Source organism: Siphateles boraxobius, unplaced genomic scaffold, assembly GCF_051911475.1.
Source record: "Siphateles boraxobius isolate OS27281-9 unplaced genomic scaffold, OSU_SipBor_1 150, whole genome shotgun sequence".
Taxonomy (NCBI): Eukaryota; Metazoa; Chordata; class Actinopteri; order Cypriniformes; family Leuciscidae; genus Siphateles; species Siphateles boraxobius.
In genome coordinates, this window is record NW_027508756.1 from 184,617 (window position 1) to 207,607 (window position 22,991).

The 22,991-nt window shown below is 40.5% G+C and overlaps 1 protein-coding gene and 1 long non-coding RNA gene across 2 annotated transcripts; one reads left to right on the forward strand and one right to left on the reverse strand.

The window, feature by feature from the left end:
* Positions 1-488: 488 nt before the first annotated feature.
* cfi (complement factor I) lies at positions 489-22,192 on the reverse strand. Its single transcript, XM_077230779.1, has 12 exons — positions 22,035-22,192; positions 13,156-14,230; positions 11,840-11,987; positions 11,514-11,695; positions 8,291-8,398; positions 7,966-8,073; positions 7,081-7,134; positions 5,189-5,328; positions 3,060-3,163; positions 2,103-2,383; positions 1,407-1,508; positions 489-938 (listed from the first exon to the last, which is right to left on the reverse strand). The coding sequence occupies exons 1-12, from the start codon at positions 22,083-22,085 to the stop codon at positions 721-723; spliced, it is 2,571 nt and encodes an 856-aa protein (XP_077086894.1). The 5' UTR covers positions 22,086-22,192; the 3' UTR covers positions 489-720.
* Positions 880-9,056, forward strand: LOC143738747 (uncharacterized). Its single transcript, XR_013203991.1, has 4 exons — positions 880-975; positions 7,624-7,767; positions 7,885-8,122; positions 8,208-9,056. It is a non-coding gene; the product is annotated as an uncharacterized LOC143738747 (long non-coding RNA).
* Positions 22,193-22,991: the final 799 nt, after the last annotated feature.

The window sequence follows — 22,991 nt, forward strand, 5'->3', positions numbered from 1 at the left end:
TGGGAAGTTGAGTGATTTTGGGAGGAGGGGCGGTGGCGACACTATCGTTACTTTCTAGAGCAATTAAATACTCTTGTTCCGCCTGTTTTGTTATATACATCCCTAAAAAGTGCCTTATAATATTTCTATACTGAAATAATATCGGCATTATAATTATTAGGACTATGTTATGATGATTGATTTTTCATTAAGCTATTTTTGGTTCCCCCTCAGCACTTGGTGCCCTACGCACAGCGCGTGATGTCTGTACCCGGAAGTGCAACTGATTCTTCATTAACATTTTATTTGTTTTTATAGAAATATAGTTTTTGATATATAGAAACAATAAATGACTGCAAAACTACAGTGAATTTATCAGTGTATAAAGATAAAATTGTCTTGAATTTTTTTTTCTTCATATAAAGTTTCAAAGCAGTCAGGTGTTTTTATGTGAGTACAGGAAACATAAATAAATGCTTGTATTGTCAAGAAAAAAAGAAAAAATCCAGTTGCAAATATATTCATTTTATATGTGGAATGATTCACATCAGAAATGCAACATAGACATTTAATTTCTCAGAAACACCACAAACTACGAAATGCATGGAAGCCAAAAGAAGAAACAGGACTGAGCTTTTAAATTGCCTGATAAATGTATAATAAGCATTTTAATACCAATAACAAAAAAAAGTTCAAAAGCACATACAGTAAAATCAATCTGCAAATATTAACTAGTTAATTTTACTGGTTATATTTGGTTACAGCCGGCCAGCCTGTTTGGAAGCGGATCCAGTCGAAATAATGTGCCACTTTTGTGTAGACCCCGGGATAATTGGCTTCTCCACATTTTTCACCCCAGCTCACTATCCCCCACACGTACGACACGCCAGAAGCATCTTTACACACCAGCGGCCCGCCAGAGTCGCCCTGACACGAGTCCACCTTCCCCTCCAGGTCACCTGACACAGAGCACAACCAATGAGAGACCAGGAACAGGTGAGCCAGTCACTGAGCACATGGCACTGTTCCGTTAATTAAACAAAGGTTTCATATAATATAATTACGAAATGCTTTGCTACTTATCTGCTGATTTACAGTTGGTTTTTAAACATTTTCACTAAGAAATTGCTAGTAAATTTGCAAAGAAACGGCAAATAACACATTGAATTAAATGTGAAATTTTGAAGGAGAAAGCAGTTTATGGGCTCTGAAAATTATGTTTCTGTACATGTCTAATTTCCTGATGAGGAAACATGTATTAACGATGATTCTGAAAGCATGTGAAGGCAGTATTATATTCTGCGAATGATCACAAATTCGCAAACACACACACACACACACACACACACACACACACACACACACACACACACACACACACACACACACACACACACACACACAAACACACAAACACACACATATACCTGCACACTCCATTCCAGGGAGGAAACGGTCCTTGTAATAATTCTTGCAATCACCAATAATCGTCACATTTGCCCATTTCAGAATCGCTGCTGACATTCCCGCTTTAAACAAACAGACATAGAGACAATAAAACCCCAACTGGATTAAAACAACTTTCAGATTTAAATAATCTAAAACCCAGTTCAAACCAATAACGATAATATTAAATAATATAATATTAAAGGGATAGTTCACCCAAAAATTAAAATTAGCCCATGATTTACTCACCCTCAAACCATCCTAGGTGTATATGACTTTCTTCTTTCAGACGAATACAATCAGAGTTATATTAAAAAATGTCCTGGCTCTTCCAAGCTTTATAATGGCAGTATATTTTTGAAGTCCATAAAAGTGCATCTGTCCATCATAAAACTGCGTCTATGGATATGCACTATGATGGATGGATAAACTTTGATGGACTTCAAAAATATACTGCCATTATAAAGCTTGGAAGAGCCAGGACATTTTTTAATATAACTCTGATTGTATTCGTCTGAAAGAAGAAAGTCATATACACCTAGGATGGTTTGAGGGTGAGTAAATCATGGGCTAATTTTCATTTTTGGGTAAACTATCCCTTTAAAATGAAAACCGAATAAATGGATTAAAACTAAATTCGTAAAATGCGGGTTCCCCATGGCGGCGTGTAGCAGAACCTCTGTCGCGGCCCCAGCCGGAGATGGTGCAGGTGTCGTCGGGCTGGAACTGCTGTGTGGACCAGGGCACACACACGGCTCGCACCGCCGGGTTATCCTCCATGCACTTGTCCGAAAGATTCAGCGGCTCCAGCTGCACCAGGGCGATGTCGTTGGCGTAGGTTTGTGCGTTATATTCGTGGTGGATGATGATGTTCTTCACCGGGATGCTGTCTGTCGTCAACTGCTTACGATGCTTCTTCCAGAGAGAGAATTTGATTCGGTAGGACTTTGGTTTGGGCCTAAACACACAACACGCAAATGCGCAACTATTCTCAGTAGCTGTTCTGTACAGGTTGATCTAAACGTGTGCCGATTGGTAGTGATGGCAATTTTAAAACTCTGCTTTATGAAGCTTCGAAGCTTTTAAGAATCTTTTGTTACGAATGCTTCGGAGAGTGTATCAAACTGTCACATGATTTCAGTAAACAAGGCTTCATTACGTCATAACTGTTTCGAAATGTTTTGAAAACACAATTTCAATGGTTCACCGTTGGGGGCGATGATCTCTGTTTCACTGAGAACCAATGAACAAGTGTCTGTGGGTTTTACCTGATCTCTGATCAGTTTTATACATTTGTGGACGTTTTAATTAGACATTAGTATAATTAAAATGAATAATGGTAGTTAATAGTCTCTTATTGGCCTGTTTAGTTGAGCCATTCATAAAACAAACCCTGACAATTGATAAGAGAACATATAGAAACTCAATAATCGTATTAGATGATTAGATAATTGCATTTGAAAGATTTTACTTTCAATAAAATATTTGCAATAGATTTGTAAAAGGTGTTTTTATGCATGTTTGGCCCGGGTGTTGTTGCATTTACACTGTTTTGACCACTAGGGGTCGCCATGGAGACGAGTGTCGGATTGTTTCGAAGCCTCGATCTGCCCACCACTACCGATTGGTTGTACCTGACGCAGTGGGCGGCGGTCAAAACCCAGCAGCCGCCAAGATACGCCCCTCCACAGTGGATCGAGCCGTCGTCCTGAATGGCCACCTGCCACTGTATCTGAGTCTGCAGGGGCAAAGGTCACACAGAGGTCAAACCAAAACAAAGAGGCAGTTTTTTATGCTGAGTGAAATTTTGACAGTTTACTGATCAAGCTACGTTGTTGATATAATACAAGCAAACAAGCTAACTATATTAGCATCCACAACAGCGGATAACTACAACGATAACTATATTAGCATCCACACCAGCGGACGATAACTATAACGATAACTATATTAGCATCCACACCAGCGGACGATAACTATAATGATAACTATATTAGCATCCACACCAGCGGACGATAACTATAACGATAACTATATTAGCATCCACACCAGCGGACGATAACTATAACGATAACTATATTAGCATCCACACCAGCGGATGATAACTATAACGATAACTATATTAGTATCCACACTAGCGGATGATAACTATAACGATAACTATATTAGCATCCACACCAGCGGATGATAACTATAACGATAACTATATTAGCATCCACACCAGCGGATGATAACTATAACGATAACTATAACGATAACTATATTAACATCTCCACCAGCGGATGATAACTATAACGATAACTATATTAGCATCCACACCAGCGGATGATAACTATAACGATAACTATAACGATAACTATATTAACATCTCCACCAGCGGATAACTATAATGATAACTGTATTAAAGGGTTAGTTCACCCAAAAATGATAATTCTGTCAGTAATTACTCTCCCTCATGTTGTTCAACCCCGTAAGACCTTCGTTCATCTTCAGAACACGAATTAAGATATTTGTGATTAAATCTGAGAGCTGGATCACTCCTCCATAGGCTTCTAAGGGATTGAAACTTGTTCCCCGAAAAGTTATTAAAGACATCGTTAAAATAGTCCAAGTGACTACAGTGGCTCAACCTTAAGTTTATCAAGCGATGAGAATACTTTTTGTGCGCAAAAACAAACAAAAATAACGACTTTATTTCAACTATTCATTTCCTCTTCTGTGGGCGTCGAGTCAGTTAGCGTAGTGTGATAGCGTAGTGTGATAGCGTAGTGTAATAGCGTAGTGTTACATCACACGTAGGCTCACTATTGGCCGACGCTGGTCATGTGTGTGATGCGTGTGACGTAACACTACGCTGTTACACTAGTGAACTGAGTCGGGGCCCACAGAGAAGGAAATCAATAGTTGAAATAAAGTTGTTATTTTTGTTTGTTTTGCGCACAAAAAATATTCTCGTCACTTGATAAACTTAAGATTGAGCCACTGTAGACACTTGGACTATTTTAACGATGTCTTTAATAACATTTCGGGGAACACGTTTCAATGCCTTAGAAGCCTATGGAGGAGTGATCCAGCTCTCAGATTTAATCACAAATATCTTATTTTGTGTCCCGAAGATGAACGAAGGTCTTACGGGGTTGAACAACATGAGGGAGAGTAAATACTGACAGAATTTACATTTTTGGGTGAAATATCCCTTTAAAATCCACACCAGCGGACGATAACTATAATGATAACTATATTAGCATCCATACCAGTGGACAATAACTATAACGATAGCTATATTAGTATCCACACCAGCGGACGATAACTATGACGATAACTGTATTAGCATTCATACCAGCAGACGATAATTATAACGATAACTGTATTAGCATTCATACCAGCAGACGATAACTATAACGATAACTGTATTAGCATTCACACCAGCGGATGATAACTATAATCAATATGGATCAATATGTGTTCAGTTGTAAAACGATTTTAAAACCTATTGAAATTTTTCTGTCACTTTGCACCAAAACAGATTGTTTGTATCTTTATTTGTGGATAGTTATGTGTTTGCATATTATATAAAACACTATATAAAAGTATGATCAAAAGCTTGTAAGCTTTATCATCTGAATTAAAGGTTTTGTTCATTGGCAATCTGGATTTTTACACATCTTTTTAAAGTAAGAGATTGGCCAGAAGGTGGAAACCACAATATATATATATATCAAACAGCCCAGCCCTAGTGTTTCTGAGGTTTTCCCAGACTGACCGGTAAGGCCTCTTCCCCTCCGACTAAGCGTTTTCTGCGTTGATGTAGAGTCGCGACGTTCTCTTGTTTGTCGACATACTCCATGTTGGGAACGCCACACTGCAGCTGGCTCTCGGTAAACGAGCGGATCGCTTTGATCTCTGGAACAACATGACACAGCTGATGTGTGGATTCGGCTGAATGAAGCTCCAGATACAGCTGCATTTGCCCAGCTAACAAAAATACATTCTAACAATGTTTTGCTAACGTTCCCATTAAGTTACAAAACATTATTTCTGAATGTTCCCTGAATGTTCAAAATATATTTTTTAAATCTTTGCAAAAAGTTTTTCTTGGTGATATGAACGTTAAGGAAACATTCCATTGTATCATTCTTCAAACATTGTGGGAATGTTACTTTTGAATGTTCTCTGAAGGTTTTGAAACAAGTAGAAACATTTAAAAACGTCAGACAAACATCCAACTAAAATATTTCAGAAAAAACATCCCTTGAATTATGTATAAATAATGTTCTGTAACGTTTTGAGAACATTAATAAAGACCAGATGACTTTGTGCTAACGTTCTATTATCGTACCTGGAAGAACGTTTGTTCATAATGTTGAAAGAACCTTGACAGAACGTTGACACTAAAGGGGCTTTCGCATCGGATAGTATATAAAACACTATATAAAACTCGCCATCGGGCTGATCCCAATGAACTAATGTTCCCTCAGGAATGTTTTCCTGGTTGCGTTCGCACCGCCTGTAGGAACTCTGTGACGTAAGACACACTTGTTGTTGTGACTTTTATTTTGACGGCACTGAGAACGCCAGAGCTCACATTCTCTGTGTTCATTAGTTTACGATCTGGCTAACAGTCCTGTCTAATGGTATATGAGATAGAACTGTTATACATAGAAAGTAGACAGGAATGAAAAGTTATTAGCGTTTGGCGTGTTTGATGTTCAGTGTTGCTGAGCAGAAATACATAATCATGTTTCTCTCGGTCTCCTCAAGGTTATGTTGAAGTTTCTCCTCAGAGTAAAGATTAAGAGCTTCATCTATCTCTGTTTTACATGTTTGTAGAGTTAGTTTCTGGAGTAAATATATAGGCAATAATCTGTGAGTTTAGCTTTTTTGATAATGGCGGGTGCTGGTGTTTCTCGGCCAATCAGCGAACACTACCGTCACTGTAGCGGGGTTTCCAACTCTCACACATCTGGCGTGACACTCACGCATTCAGCCTCAATCTCACGTTCTCATGCTCAACAAAGAAATCTCAAGCTAAATTAGACATTCTTCTGTGCTGTATTTTTTTTCACTCATGTGCACTTATTTCTGAATTACTATAAGCAAGTTCAGGCTCTTTACAACTACTGATTGGACCACTACATTTTCTCACGCAGAGAAAAATCGTGGACAAAGAGGACACTGACACCGACAGACTAGACGGAAAAGGTTACTTTTGATATGTAACAAATTCTCAGCTGTCAGATTCTGTCAATATTTCCAACGTTTTGGCGCTTTTAAATGTGACAGATCGCTGTAGCGTGTCAGTTCAAACGGCACGTGAGCCTACAACAAGGTCACCAAATCTCACTAACCCCCCCCCCCCAAAAAATCTCACTCAAAGCAAAACTCAAAAGTTGGCAACTCTGCTGTAGTCCCTATAGACCGAACTCTGGAGGAGGAGTAAATTAGTTCCTCTAAAGGAGTTCCTAGAACTAAAATCATTCCTAGTTCCTGCGGTGCGAACACGCCGACATCCGGGAACTCCCGCCAGTAGTTCTAGGAACTGAAGCGGTTCCTCCGGGGCGAAGGCTATTTATGTTGCTGTCTGGGCTTCGGGAGGGTTTTGTTTGCTGAAGTGTGAGACATTGGATGTTCAGTGTCATAAGAGTTTGTTCTTACCCGACATTGGATCGGAAAACAAATCTTGTGGATTAATCTTTGGTTTGGGTTTTTCTGAAACACAAAGAAGAGAACAGGCAGTTATTCTGGAACAAAAACACTTCTAAAAGTCAGCAAGTATGACTGACTGAACCTTCTAACAATTCCTTATGTATTTGTTTTGTATTATTTTTATATTGTCAAGTCAGCTTCATTTATACAGTGCTTTTAACAATATAGAGTTTCACAGCAGCTTTACAGTGATAATAGGAGATTACAGTAACAGAGATTGTTTAGGCTTTACAGCAGATCTAGAATAAAGTTATTGTCCAGATAAAGTTAGTATTGATTGATTCACTTCCGTTGTAAAGATCATTAGTTATTAACTTACCGCTAACACACACCGTTCTAACAGAAAACAGAAAACATTGTATTGGGATTCTCATGGAAGCTTGTTTCAGCCACAGAATAAACAATGAAAATGGTGAGATATAAACTTGCAACTGCAAGAAGTAAGTTCAAATTGTGAGATACAATTGGTAATTATGTTTTTATTTCCTGCAGCACAGAACCACGTTGAAACAAATGTTGGCAACATGAAGGACACGCGAAAAGAGAAATGTGTTGAATGTGTTAAATATATCTCAATCACAGACACATTCAGATGGGTTTTGATTTTTTCTCACAGGATGGCAGGGATGAAAAACGGTAAGTCATTTGTACCATATTTGCTTATATATCAAATTGCGTGAAGAAAACACAGATGTGGTTTGAATGTTCTGAAATGTTGCCATTGAATTCACGAAGTGTGAACTCTGTCCTCAGGCAATCTAGTCCTCTGAGGACTGTAGAGAGAGACGCTTGTTCTGGAACTGAAGTAATAAAATATTAAAAGAGTTCACTGACCATCCAGTTCATCTTCTCCTCCCAGACAGTCCCTGACTCCGTCTCCAACAGCCTGACGGGGAATACAGACGTCCGACTTACAGTGGAACGCTTTGCTTTCATCACATCCTTCACAACACAAACCGGAATATTAGGATAGTCTTGCGTTTTTAATACTGTAAGTTGTTCTTACATTTTTATTATTAATAACACAATTACAAACGTAATGCATTTCACTAAAAACTAAATAGTTTTTTATTCAGAAACGGCAAACAACAGACGGGATTGTGGGAAACAGGAAGAGGAATGCTGATGTCACGGACAGAGACAGGAAGTAGAGACTCACCCTGACAGCACATCTCGTCACTGTTGTCTCCACAGTCATCGATGCCATTGCAGGGTTTTCCTTTGTTTAAACACTTCCCGTTCGTACAGAGGAACTTCTTGCACTCGCCTACACAGGGATTAAACATCAGTGTGTGTGTGTGTGGGTGTGTGTGAAGGGTCAGCAGATTAATACCCCAACATGAATTTACATTAAACGTTACTTTTTGTTACACTGGGGAGGTCGATCATGCAGTAACATAGTTGCACAGAAAATAATGCTCACCTTTCCAAATAAAAAAACTTTGACGCATATTAAGTCACTTTTATGTCAGATAATAGATAACTATAGAAGCTTGTTTCCTCCACAGAATGAAAACAGGTAATTGCGATTTTTTAAATTTTATCTTGCAATTCTTACATAGGATATATATTCATATATAGGCAGTCGGCCCACAGTTCCCTTTATAAAGGCAGCAAAAACTGACGCAATGATCGAAAGGGAACTGACATCACTTATTGTTCTCAGAACTAAAAACATGTGCCTCTAATTCTTCTAAAAATTATGGGAGACCAAAGTGGAAACAGCAGAAAATATTATTTCATGGGATTTCAAGAAAATTAAATAAATAGAAGGTATTATAGTTTGCATGAAGAAAACAAAGAATACTTTGTTTGAAATATTTGTGTGAAGTGCCAAATGCACTCACTCATTAAGGGGATAGTTCACCCAAAAATGACAATTATCCCATAATTTACTCATAAACCTCAAGCCATCTTAGGTGTAAATGACTCAGCCGAACACAATCAGAGTTATCTTAGAACATATCCTGGCTGTGAATGGAGCCTGAGTTTTTGAAGCCCAAAAAAGCTCATCCATCATAACAGTAATCCATACGCACTCGTCATGCGTCGGGTCAGAGATCATCTGTCGGGTCAGAGGTCACTCGTCATGCATCGGGTCAGAGGTCACTCTTCATGGGTCAAATCAGAAGTCATGCGTCGGGTCAGATGTCACCCGTCATGCATCGGGTCAGAGGTCACTCTTCATGAGTCAAATCAGAAGTCATGCGTTGGGTCAGAGGTCACTTCATGGGTCAGGTCAGAGGTCATGTATTGGGTCAGAGGTCACTCTTCATGGGTCGAGTCAGTGGTCATGCGTCGGGTCAGAGGTCACTCTTCATGGGTCAAATCAGAAGTCATGCGTCGGGTGTTGAAGATTTTATTAGTTAGAAAATAAGTAATTTAGCTATATATTTATACACAATTATTTCCTCTCTGTGTGACTTTGAATTTCTTTTACTCTCTGTGTGACTCTCTCTGTGTGACTTTGAATTACCTCTGTGAGTGATTTTTGAGAGGCCTGGAATGTTGTTTGCTGCAGAAAATTCTATTCTAAGAAGTCACGTGGGAAAAGACCTTCACCACAAATAATCTATAGGTTTGTGACCATCTTGGTCGAAAGGCTTGGTATATAAGGTAGAATGAGAAAGACCTCGTGAGCGTGTCTTCTGCAGAGAACGTTAGGCTTTATTTGTTGGAAAATAAAGTCTGTTATTTCTGAAATCCAAGATCTCTGAAGTTATTTCTACAAAGACTGAAAACCACAACACGGGTCAGATGTCACCCGTCATGCATCGGGTCAGAGGTCACTCTTCATGAGTCAAATCAGAAGTCATGCGTTGGGTCAGAGGTCACTTCATGGGTCAGGTCAGAGGTCATGTATTGGGTCAGAGGTCACTCTTCATGGGTCAAATCAGAAGTCATGCGTCGGGTCAGATGTCACTCGTCATGCATCCGGTCAGAGGTCACTCTTCATGAGTCAAATCAGAAGTCATGCGTCGGGTCAGAGGTCACTTCATGGGTCAGGTCAGAGGTCGTGCGTCAGGTCAGAGGTCACTCTTCATGGGTCAAGTCAGAGGTCATGCGTCGGGTCAGAGGTCACTCGTCATGTGTCGTGTCAGAGGTCACTTTTCATGGGTCAAGTCAGAGGTCATGCGTCAGGTCAGAGGTCACGCTTCATGGGTCAAGTCAGAGGTCACTCTTCATGGGTCAAGTCAGAGGTCACTCTTCATGGGTCAGGTCAGAGGTCATGCGTCAGGTCAGAGGTCACTCTTCATTGGTCAAGTCAGAGGTCATGTGTCGGGGTCAGGTGTCACTCTTCATGAGTCGGGTCAGAGGTCATGTCGGGGTCAGAGGTCCCTTGTCATGAGTCGGTCAGAGGTCACTCTTCATGAGTCGGGTCAGAGGTCACTCGTCATGCGTCGGGTCTGAGGTCACTCTTCATGAGTCGGGTCAGAGGTCATGAAGGTCACTCTTCATGAGTCGGGTCAGAGGTCACTTGTCATGAGTCGGTCAGAGGTCACTCTTCATGAGTCGGGTCAGAGGTCACTCGTCATGCGTCGGGTCAGAGGTCACTCTTCATGAGTCGGGTCAGAGGTCACTCTTCATGAGTCGGGTCAGAGGTCACTCGTCATGCATCGGGTCAGAGGTCACTCTTCATGAGTCGGGTCAGAGGTCACTCTTCATGAGTCGGGTCAGAGGTCACTTGTCATGAGTCGGCCAGAGGTCACTCTTCATGAGTCGGGTCAGAGGTCACTCTTTATGAGTCGGGTCAGAGGTCACTCGTCATGCGTCGGGTCAGAGGTCACTCTTCATGAGTCGGGTCAGAGGTCACTCTTCATGAGTCGGGTCAGAGGTCACTTGTCATGAGTCGGGTCAGAGGTCACTCGTCATGCGTCGGGTCAGAGGTCACTCTTCATGAGTCGGGTCAGAGGTCACTCGTCATGCGTCGGGCGAGAGGTCACTCATCATGCGTCGGGTCAGAGGTCACTCGTCATGCGTCGGGCGAGAGGTCACTCATCATGCGTCGGGTCAGAGGTCACTCTTCCACCGGAACTAGACTTGTGTACAGCCGTTACTGGAAGCCTGTGATTATAGTTTATAAAGTTATAAATATGGATATTTTTCTTGGCTTCAGAAGGCCTTTATGAACCCCTGCAGGCGTATGGATTACTGTTAGGATGGATCAGCTTTTTTGGGCTTCAAAAACTCAGGCTCCATTCACAGCCATTATAAAGCTTGGAAGAGGCAGGATATGTTCTAATATAACTCTGATTGTGTTCGGCTGAAAGAAGGAAGTCGAAGCTCAGGAAACTTTGAGGGTGAGTAAATTATTGGATAATTTAATTTTTTGGGAGAACTATCCCTTCAAAGTAGGATGTTTAATTTTCTTTAAAAAGCACCTTTGTGTTGGTAACACTTTGCGACGGCCACCTCAGAGCTTTCTGTGATTGGCTGTGGGTCATAGATGGTGCACTCAGCCAATGAGAGCTCGGATCCCGTGCAGCGAACCCTCATGCACTCTGGCCAATCAAATGCTTTGCCAAGAGACGAACGTTTGATTTTAGTCGCCGCCTCCGCTCCTCTGAGACACAGACAAAAGAAATAAAAGCAAAAAACATGAAACGTGAAAAACATATTTAAAAAAACACACATCCGAAACATGTTGAGTCGAGAGGATTCTTGTGTGTGTGTGTAGTGATGAGTGTAGTGATGAGTGTGTGTTTACCTGGCCTCTTTCACAGGGTTTCGGCAAACCACATTAGCTGACGCCATATTCCAGTTGCCACATACAGGCATTGTTCCCTTCCTCGTTTTTATCATGACCACATCATGAGAGTCATATTTCTCCAGAAATGCCTCCACCTTCTCCTCCGCTGGACACAAACACATGCAAACAAACAGGTGAGGACTGTATAATCACACACCAAATCATCTGACACTTGCCTCGAGTTCCCGTCAGTTTGACACATTCTTTGGGTTGTCAGAAATACTGTGCTGTGTTTGTCTTGAAATCGTATGATTATATGTAACAGAAATGAACCATCACTGAACTTACTAAAGCTGGACTGTGATGCTATTTTCTTCTAGAAACAAACTTTTTTGCATTATTTTCCTGTTATCTCTGTAAAGCTGCTTAGATACAATCTGTATTGTAAAAAGCACTATACAAATAAAGGTGACTTGACTTGACATGTTAGTAAATTTCATATTTAAAGGCAGCTGCACAGACCCAAAATAAAACCCCCAAAATTATGTATTTTGTCATGTCAGTTTCTAAACTGCCCTCTGAGGGCATTTATGTTTACATTTATGCATTTGGCAGATAATTTTATTTGAAGAAAGAAAAGCATACATTAATTCATACATAACATCAGTTAATGCCTGGAATTCTGCTGGGGATCAAACCCTTGATCTTGGTGTTGCGAGCACCACGCTCTATGGTTGAGCGTCAGGAGAGCACAAAAAAGAAAGAAATCAACATTTTAAATTTTAAAATATTCACATTTAGTTGTCAACAAAATAGATGTTAAATAGTTTTAAAAATCATTTGTCTTTGCGTTAACTTTTTTAATATGTAACCAAGAAACAACATTTTTAGATCATTTAAAAAACAACGTTGTGAGGACTCAAAGAACATTCAGAAATAACATTTTAATAACATTAGTTTTAGTTCACGACACCATTTTCAACTAAAAACATAAAACTTTTTATGCGTTTTGGTCGATCGTTTACACGACAACGGGTTTCAAAGTTCAAGTTTTTGAAAAAAACTTTGTGTAATAAAAAAAAACGCGATTCTCTGCAGACGATGATGTCATGCACATGTGTATTACGTGTTCAGTCCATAGCGTTTCATCGCCATCTACTGGCCTGGCAGCAGAATACAGCGTTTTCACTTGTTTTTGCGGATCTGTGTGAATGTGGATTGTTTTAATAATGGTGTCGTTTGTACTTGTAAAACTCAAAGGAAACACTTCTCTGTTTTAAGCGTATCGTTGTCGTGTAAACGTACTCTTAGTTAATGAAGGGTTGTGTCCTCACCACTGCAGGATGAGCTGAAGTGAGAGAACACAGGCTTGTTGGATCTGCAGGAGATGGCTTTGGCCTGACACATGGAGTAATAATGCGATCCGTCTAGTGCACACGCTTGTTTATCCTGACGTGGACACTTGTACGGCATCTTACAGACACACTGTCCCCCGATACATCGCCTCCATGGAGGACAGAACACTTTTGAGCAAGACAACCGTGTGTAATTCTGAAGCAGACACTGAGCATCCAACTTTGGATCCGGTTTGTCTTTTAATTGTGAATCTGTTTTTTCCTCCAACTTTGGATCCGGTTTGTCTTTCAATTGTGAATCTGTTTTTTCCTCCAACTTTGGATCCGGTTTGTCTTTTAATTGTGAATCTGTTTTTTCCTCCAACTTTGGATCTAGTTTGTCTTTTAATTGTGAATCTTTTTTTTCCTCCAACTTTGGATCCGGTTTGTCTTTTAATTGTGAATCTGTTTTTTCCTCCAACTTTGGATCTAGTTTGTCTTTTAATTGTGAATCTTTTTTTTCCTCCAACTTTGGATCCGGTTTGTCTTTCAATTGTGAATCTGTTTTTTCCACCAACTTTGGATCCTGTTTGTCGTCTAACTGTGAATCTGTTTTTTCCCCCAACTTTGGATCCTGTTTGTCTTTTAATTGTGAATCAGTTTTTTCCTCCAGCTTTGGATCTAGTTTGTCTTTTAATTGTGAATCTGTTTTTTCCTCCAACTTTGGATCTTGTTTGTCGTTTAACTGTGAATCTGTTTTTTCCTCCAGCTTTGGATCTAGTTTGTCTTTTAATTGTGAATCTGTTTTTTCCTCCAACTTTGGATCCTGTTTGTCGTTTAACTGTGAATCTGTTTTTTCCTCCAACTTTGGATCTAGTTTTTCTTTTAATTGTGAATCTGTTTTTTCCTCCAACTTTGAATCCGGTTTGTCCTCCGAGTCTGACTCTGGTTTTCCACCCTGAACTGAATCTGGATTTTGCACTGAATCTGCTCTCTGATTTTGCTCTGGTTTTTTAAATGACTGTTGTTGGATTTGGTGTTGGGTTCCATCGGGTGTTGGTTGTTCCTCCAGAGTCTAATAAGATAAAACAAACTTAATTAAATGTCAAATGTACATCAATCCATTAACTTTTGGAAGCTTGCTTCCACCACCGAATATAAAAAGGTAACTTTTTACCTGGCAAATGTAATTTATGAACTCATAATACCAAAAATGGCAGTTTTAACGTCAGAATTGTGATTTAAAAAGTGGCAATTACAAGCTTCCATAATTAACATGTTAATGTAGTTTTGTTATGATTATCGGCTGGATTGCCCTCGAGTGCCACGAGAGGGCGCTCCACTACTGCTCTGCCTTTCCCTGAACTGTTCACGCACACACCCTGGACTGTTCACGCACACACCCTGGACTGTTCACGCACACACCCTGAACTGTTCACGCACACACCCTGAACTGTTCACGCACACACCCTGAACTGTTCACGCACACACCCTGGACTGTTCACGCACACACCCTGAACTGTTCACGCACACACCCTGAACTGTGCACGCACACACCCTGGACTGTTCACGCACACACCCTGAACTGTTCACGCACACACCCTGGACTGTTCACGCACACACCCTGGACTGTTCACGCACACACCCTGAACTGTTCACGCACACACCCTGGACTGTTCACGCACACACCCTGAACTGTTCACGCACACACCCTGAACTGTTCACGCACACACCCTGAACTGTTCACGCACACACCCTGGACTGTTCACGCACACACCCTGAACTGTTCACGCACACACCCTGGACTGTTCACGCACACACCCTGGACTGTTCACGCACACACCCTGAACTGTTCACGCACACACCCTGAACTGTTCACGCACACACCCTGGACTGTTCACGCACACACCCTGGAGTGTTCACGCACACACCCTGAACTGTTCACGCACACACCCTGAACTGTTCACGCACACACCCTGGACTGTTCACGCACACACCCTGAACTGTTCACGCACACACCCTGGACTGTTCACGCACACACCCTGGACTGTTCACGCACACACCCTGAACTGTTCACGCACACACCCTGAACTGTTCACGCACACACCCTGAACTGTTCACGCACACACCCTGGACTGTTCACGCACACACCCTGAACTTTTCACGCACACACCCTAAACTGTTCGCGCACACACCCTGGACTGTTCGCGCACACACCCTGAACTGTTCACGCACACACCCTGAACTGTTCACGCACACACCCTGAACTGTGCACGCACACACCCTGGACTGTTCACGCACACACCCTGAACTGTTCAGGCACACACCCTGAACTGTTCACGCACACACCCTGGACTGTTCACGGACACACCCTGGACTGTTCACGGACACACCCTGGACTGTTCACGCACACACCCTGGACTGTTCACGCACACACGGACACACCCTGGACTGTTCACGCACAGACCCTGGACTGTTCACGCACACACCCTGGACTGTTCACGCACACCCTGGACTGTTCACGCACACACCCTGGACTGTTCACACACACACCCTGAACTGTTCACGCACACACTCTGGACTGTTCATGCACACACCCTGGACTGATTACGCACACACCTGTTTCCATCGATCACCTTCACACCTGCATCTAGTTCCACACGCAGCTCCACACACATTAAAACCCCACTGACATTATTACCCATTGCGAAGTCTTGTTTCACTGTTGTGTACATCAGTGGTTCTCAAACCTGTCCTGGAGGACCCCAACACTGCACGTTTTCTTTGTCTCCCTAATCAAAAACACCTGATTTGTACTTTGAGAGACTCTCGCTACACTGCTCTCCAAAACCAAGAAATTATGGATTTGATCAACTGGTCTCTCAACGCAATTGACACCATCTTCTCGACGAGAAGCTTGGGTTCGGGGGAACCTGACTGCCCTGCCGGGACGTTCGCAGCTGGCTACACGATGGACGCGTGGGAGAGGTGGCGGGTCGTGTGTCTGGCGGCTCTTTCCGTGGAGGACGTTGAAGATATCTACCTATTCGGCACCATGATAACAGGTCTTCTGCTGATTGGATTAGGCATTGCCCTGGTTTACCGAGGAACTAAGGAGACGGTGACAGCTGTCAAAAGCCCCGCAAGGCTGCCCGTGATGATTGAAGCGGTGGGCAGAGCTGTCTGCACTCAGACTGGGTCTATGAACCACAATATGGATAACATCATGGAGAAGCTCGCAGCTTTGCAAAGGCAAATGGATCGTTTCAGAGACCAAAACGGAACAGGAGAATAGCCTGCATAAATTGAATGCGGCTACTCGCCCGAAGACCAAACAATCCCAATCTTATCTGTTTCGGCACCCCCCTACCAGCACTGGCCTTGGCCAAGGCCGCTGCTGGAACAACAACTCTCCCGGAAGAGCACTGCAGTGAGCCGCTCTTGCATTCCTTCCCCGACTCCTCAGACACCTGCTGATTGTTGACTCTGCCTGGGACATGATCAAGGTTGTCTCCATGGCAACTTGCTGTGTATCGCTATGACAATCCTGCGGACTGAGGCTCCTAGATTATGGTGCTGGCTTAGCGACTCTCTCCAGGCCTACACACACATGAACTTACACATACACAGATATGCACCTAACCCACACCCCATCCCACGCCTTCGCCGCTTCGTACCCCCAGTCTGACAGGCGGGTCTGTGACCAGCGCCATAATGGCTGCAGGACCGGATGCTGCTTGCCTGGGCTGGACTACCTCCATCCCCCACTCCCCACCATGTTGCAATGTCTTGTTTGTAGAGTGTACTGTTTATGTGCTAATGTTGCTGAGGTGTTTTTTCCTGTTCCCAGACTGTTCTCCTTACAGGAGCATAGTCTGGGGGTCGCCTTTTTTTCTCCTCACCTCTCCTCATGTCATGCTGTTTTTTTTTTTCTCAAGTTGGCGCTGATATAGCAGCCTCGGTAACACCTTATTACCAAAGCAAATTCCTTGTATGTGCACAACACTACTTGGCAATAAAATTGATTCTGATTCTGATTCTGATTCTGATTTAACTCATCAGCTCATTAACCCAATAATTTTATCCCTTAAAGGGATACTCCACCAAAAAATGAAAATTCTGTCATCATTTACTCACCCTCAAGTTGTTGCAAACCTGTATGAGTTTCTTTCTTCTGCTGGACTCAAAGGAAGATATTTGAAGAACGCATGGAACCAAACAGTTGTTTGGCACCATTAACTTCCATAGTAAAAAAAAATACTATGGAAGTCAATGGTGCCAAAGAACTATCAAACAACAAAAATATCTTCCTTTGTGTTCAGCAGAAGAAAGAAACTCATACAGGTTTGCAACAAATTGAGGGTGAGTAAATGATGACAGAATTTTCATTTTTGGGTGGAGTATCCCTTTAAAACTCATCTTGGATCACCAAATGATACATTTAAACGTTTTTACCTGTGTAAAAAAATATCCATGCCTTAAAAAGTTTTGAAATGTCGACACTCTTGCCTCATTTAGTATACGCGGTTCTATGAATATGCAAATGAGCCCCGCCTCCACTCACAGCAGCTCGGAGATCCACTCGGCCAATTTACTGTAGTAAACGCTGCACAATAGTATTGCTCTTTAAAACGTCGGACATATAAAGGTAATTAATATTATTATCCTTTTGCTTGACTTTATCAAACAGCTAATAATGTGTTGCTAAGGTTACAATAAACATGTTCACGATCGCCATCTCAGTCTGCCTTCTAACAATCATCAGAAACGCTTTGAACAACTCAGAACGTCAGTGGAGAAAGGCATTCTTCATAACATCGTTATACATCACACACCTATACAAATATTGCAAAATCTACCAGATTTTTCATATCTACAGAAAAATATACCGGGATAACATGGCTTCTCTCGAGACTCCTCTGCTAGGTCCCCGTTAATGATATGCTAAAGCCCACTGGTTAAAAATGACCAATGCTGTATAATTTAAAGGGTTAGTTCACCCAAAAATGTCAGTAATTACTCTCCCTCATGTTGTTCAACCCGTAAGACCTTCGTTCATCTTCGGAACACGAATTAAGATATTTTTTATTAAATCTGAGAGCTGAATCACTCCTCCATAGGCTTCTAAAGAAGCATACACACCGGGACGAATATCGGTGCGCGTTATTCGCCAGCGTTTTTCAACGCGTTTTTAGTGTTCACACCCAAGCGATTTTCACTGACGATGAGCCGAGTGAACATGGACATTCATTCCCTGACTTTAGATGGTGCTTAATGTAAAACAGAAATACCCCTGTACACAAGTCTATATACATGAAAGACATTTAAGTGAAATGAAACTCACCATCAAGGCCAATTTGCTCTGCAATACCACTCCATAACAGTTCTCTTTTATCAATATTTTTGTAGTCGCCATTGTGTTTGTCATACAGTTCCTTATGTTCCGACACAACGAGACCAGCAGCTCTACATTTATCTTGGCTTGCATCTTCCTCGTCTTCTTCCTGGCAGTGTGTAGACTTTCTGGTAGTATGTGTGCTCGGCAAGACCGTTTTGTGTTTGAGCGCCCCCAAGTTGTGTTTTACTGTAACTTCAGAAGCTCTAGACATGTGAGCAAAAGCGCCAATCTCATTGGTCGGATAGTTTTTGACGCGGCGCGTCAAATAACAAAAACGAACCCGAGGCGTTTTTAAAAAAATTACGCTTTTAAGCGTGACGTTATTTGCGTCGGTGTGGACACTCACATTGGTGCCATTTTGTTTAATCACGAGGCGTTAAACGTCGGCGAATATCGCGCACAAAATTCTTGTGGGATAGCTCGTTGGAAAGGGCTCGTCTTCACCTAGCTTCGATTCGAGTTTGGTGCGATTTGGCCTGGGCATTCCCAAGATATAAGCCCAAAAAGATATGCCTTTGAACGGGCATAACTCCCGGCCCCGATCGGCCACCAACACCGGGATGGTCTCGTTCAACAGGGCTCCTCGGACACTATCTAAGTTCTGAGTTTCAGATTTTTTCACTTTCTCGTCCCTAACATATAAGTGAAAAACCAAATTTCCATTCATTCATTTCAACTCTATATATGCTGTAATACCACTGCTGTCCACTAGAGGGAGCAGCATGATTATACATGTTTAATCTTTTATCAGCTTTCAGTATTGGCTAACAAACAAATGCTTAAAGCTAGTTTTAAAATTAGTTTTATATTATTACATCACAAAGAAATATGTGAAATGCTTATAGACCATTAAAAGAGATTTCAAAAATAACATATCGCACACGTGTGTGTGTGTGTGTGTGTGTGTGTGTGTGTGTGTGTGTGTGTGTGTGTGTGTGTGTGTGTGTGTGTGTGTGTGTGTGTGTAAGCATGCATTATGGAGTTAACATGACAAAACTGGTTTGCTTTAGTGCAGAATACTGGTGAAACCAAGTTGTTTAAAATGAAAGTGAGCCAATTAGTGGTCTTCTACTGCCCTCTGCTGGCCATTTTACTTCTTAAAGCTATTTTTATTATTATTATGATGAACTGGTAATATCCTTTAATATTATTAAACTATATTACCTAAATATTCAACTAAACTAAATTAGATTTTATCAACTATATTAAACTAAATTAGATTTTCAAAATAACATCCCAAAAGTGTGTGTGTGTGTGTGTGTGTGTGTGTGTGTGTGTGTGTGTGTGTGTGTGTGTGTGTGTGTGTGTGTGTGTGTGTGTGTGTGTGTGTGTGTGTGTGTGTGTGTAAGCATGCGTTATTGAGTAAACATAAAAATTTGAGAAATTGTTTTCAATAAAATTATAAGGTTCAAATGAAAACTAAACATTGCGTTTTAAATGGGAAACCTGTAATAAGCTTTTTTTTTACCTACCATTTATTTCAAATATCAATAGCTATAACAAAATGTGTTTAAGCATTTTTATTAGAGTTAATATGAAAAACGTGCCATTAAAAAATACATGGAATCAAACCAAGTCATACAAAACAAGACTGTATTTTATTGCCAGAATAATACAATGTTTTTTTAAAAACGATGCATATGAAAATAAGTAACATTAACAATCAATTCATTTATTCAATCGTTTGAGTATTGAAGAATGTCTCTGTGGTATCATTTCATTCATTTAAATTAATATATATATTATATATATATATATATATTAATTAAAACTATATTGCATATATATATATATATATATATATATATATATATATATATATATATATATATATAATCCGTGAGACCTCCGGCTTGGAACAGCTGCAACTCCCTAACTAGACCACCTAGATTCTTGTGGGATAGCTTGTTTGAAAGGTCCCGTCCTCGTCTAGCTTCACAAAGAAATATGTGAAATGCTTATAGACCATTAAAGTATATTTTCATAATGACACATCCCAATAGCATTGAAAAAACAACAACATTTGTTTGTGTGTGTGTGTGTGTAAGCATATGTCTACTGTACATATGAGTGCAAAAGCACCTGTGAAAACTTTTTATTAATAAGTATAATGGCCAGCAGAGGGCAGTAGAAGACCACTTATTGGCTCACTTTCATTTTGACAGACCTGATTTTCACCAGTATTCTGCACTAAAGCAAACCTGTTTTTCCAAGTTAACTATTATAAGACAATCATTTTTTTTTATCAAAGTGTATCACTTCATTGCTACTGACACTTCACATCAATGCTAGCAATGTGGTAATTCATGGTAAATCACGATAGAAACATGGTAAATCATAGTAAATAATACTATTACATGGTGTATCATGGCAAATAATGCTAGCAATGTGATGAATCATGATAAATCATCCTATAACATGGTAAATCGTGGTAAACTGGCAAATCATGCTACAATCATATTAAATCATACTGGAATGTGTTCAATTGTGGTAAACCATGCTAGAACAGGGTAAAGCATGGTGAATCATACTGGAACTTGGTATACCATGGTAAACTATGGTAAATTATGCTAGATTCATAGTAAATCATACTGGAACATGGTAAATCATGCTAAAACATGGGCTATTCTATCTATGATGTCAGTGGTTAAATGCTTGCTACATAAAACTTAATGTCTTTTGATGCTTGTGTGGTTAAAAATCTTCAATGCCTTAACTGCTTGAACACCGCTAAATGCTGCTTGCAGCTTTAATTTTTGTTTGTTTTTGCGCACAAAAAGTATTCTCGTCGCTTGATAAACTCAAGATTGAGCCACTGTAGTCACTTGGACTATTTTAACGATGTCTTTAATAACTTTTCGGGGAACAAGTGTCAATCCCTTAGAAGCCTATGGAGGAGTGATCCAGCTCTCAGATTTAATCAAAAATATCTTAATTCGTGTTCTGAAGATGAACGAAGGTCTTACGGGGTTGAACAACATGAGGGAGAGTAATTACTGACAGAATTTACATTTTTGGGTGAACTATCCCTTTAACACCAAGTGTAAACGCAGCCAGAAACACCAGCGATTTCAAACCGTGTTTTTGAGACTGTCTTAAAAGAGAATAAAAAGAGAATGTCTGAGTAGAAAATACTCAGCAATGCTGTCGACTTATGAATTTACACATGGTTTGTCTTAAAGCATATTAAAAACACCACATAGACACATAAACAACATTAAAAACTGGGACTTAAAAAACAACAATAAATTATTTAAATCCTAAATCTTTTGTTATTAATATAATATTTATATTATATGAAAACATTTTTATCATTATTATAATATGAGTGTAATTTCTCTGTCAGCAACACCAAATACATTTTTGGAAAAATAATGACTGTTTTCGCACATGTTTCCAAGGCATTAGCGAAGCAGACGTGATTGAACGGTCATTATTGTATTCTAGGCTATATGATGAGATGAAAGAAAAAGAAACTCACGGCGGTCTGGAAGAGAAGACACATGAAGACTGAAGCAGCGAGGACCTTCATGACTCATGCAGCTCTTGCTCTGTTCTGCTCTTTGTCCCGTCAGAATCAGTGACCGTGAGGAGGACGGACTCTCTGCTCGGAAAGGCGTATTTACACTTCAATGATGTGCAAATCTCAGAGATTATAAGTTATAGGGGTCAATGCTGTGAAGGTGCCGGGGTTTTGTTTGTTGTTGTTTTGTGTACAATTGCATTATCTGGCTACCTTTTTAAATAAATTAAATATATTAATATTATATGATAATAATTGAATCAGCTGTTTTCTATGTGAATATATAGTAAACTGTAATTTATGCCTGTGATCAAAGCTGAATTTTCAGCATCATTACTCCAGTCTTCAGTGTCACATGATCCTTCAGAAATCACTATAATATGATGATTTGATGCTCAAGAAACATTTTCTGGTTTTGGTAACATTTTGGTATTTACAGTATCTAGTCACTGTGAATATCTTGTGTCGAATGAGGAACATCCATCGATTACACAATGATGTTATTTGCACATGAACAGTATTTCTCAATATAAACCACCGGAAGTAACAGAGGCATGCATGTATTTTACAGTTTCATAAAAACAATAAGCGCTGAATTTATCGGAAACCCGAGGCTCAGTAGGACAGTAAATAAACATTCATTGAGTTTGTTTAATTATTAACTTGCATTTCAATCAGTCTCAAACAAAACTTATAGGCTACCTCTGAACTGCGCATATCTCAAAGTGCTGAAAGAATTTAAACCCTAAAATAGCTCAATTGTGTATTCAAAGAGTCAGAAATAACTTATTCATATTCAGATGTTTGTTAATTACATGAATTTCTGATTGTGTTTCCTAAAATGACTCTCAACCTCAATCCAGAGAATTTCTTTAACAGAGTTAGATACATCAGATCTTCAGAATACACTTTTAA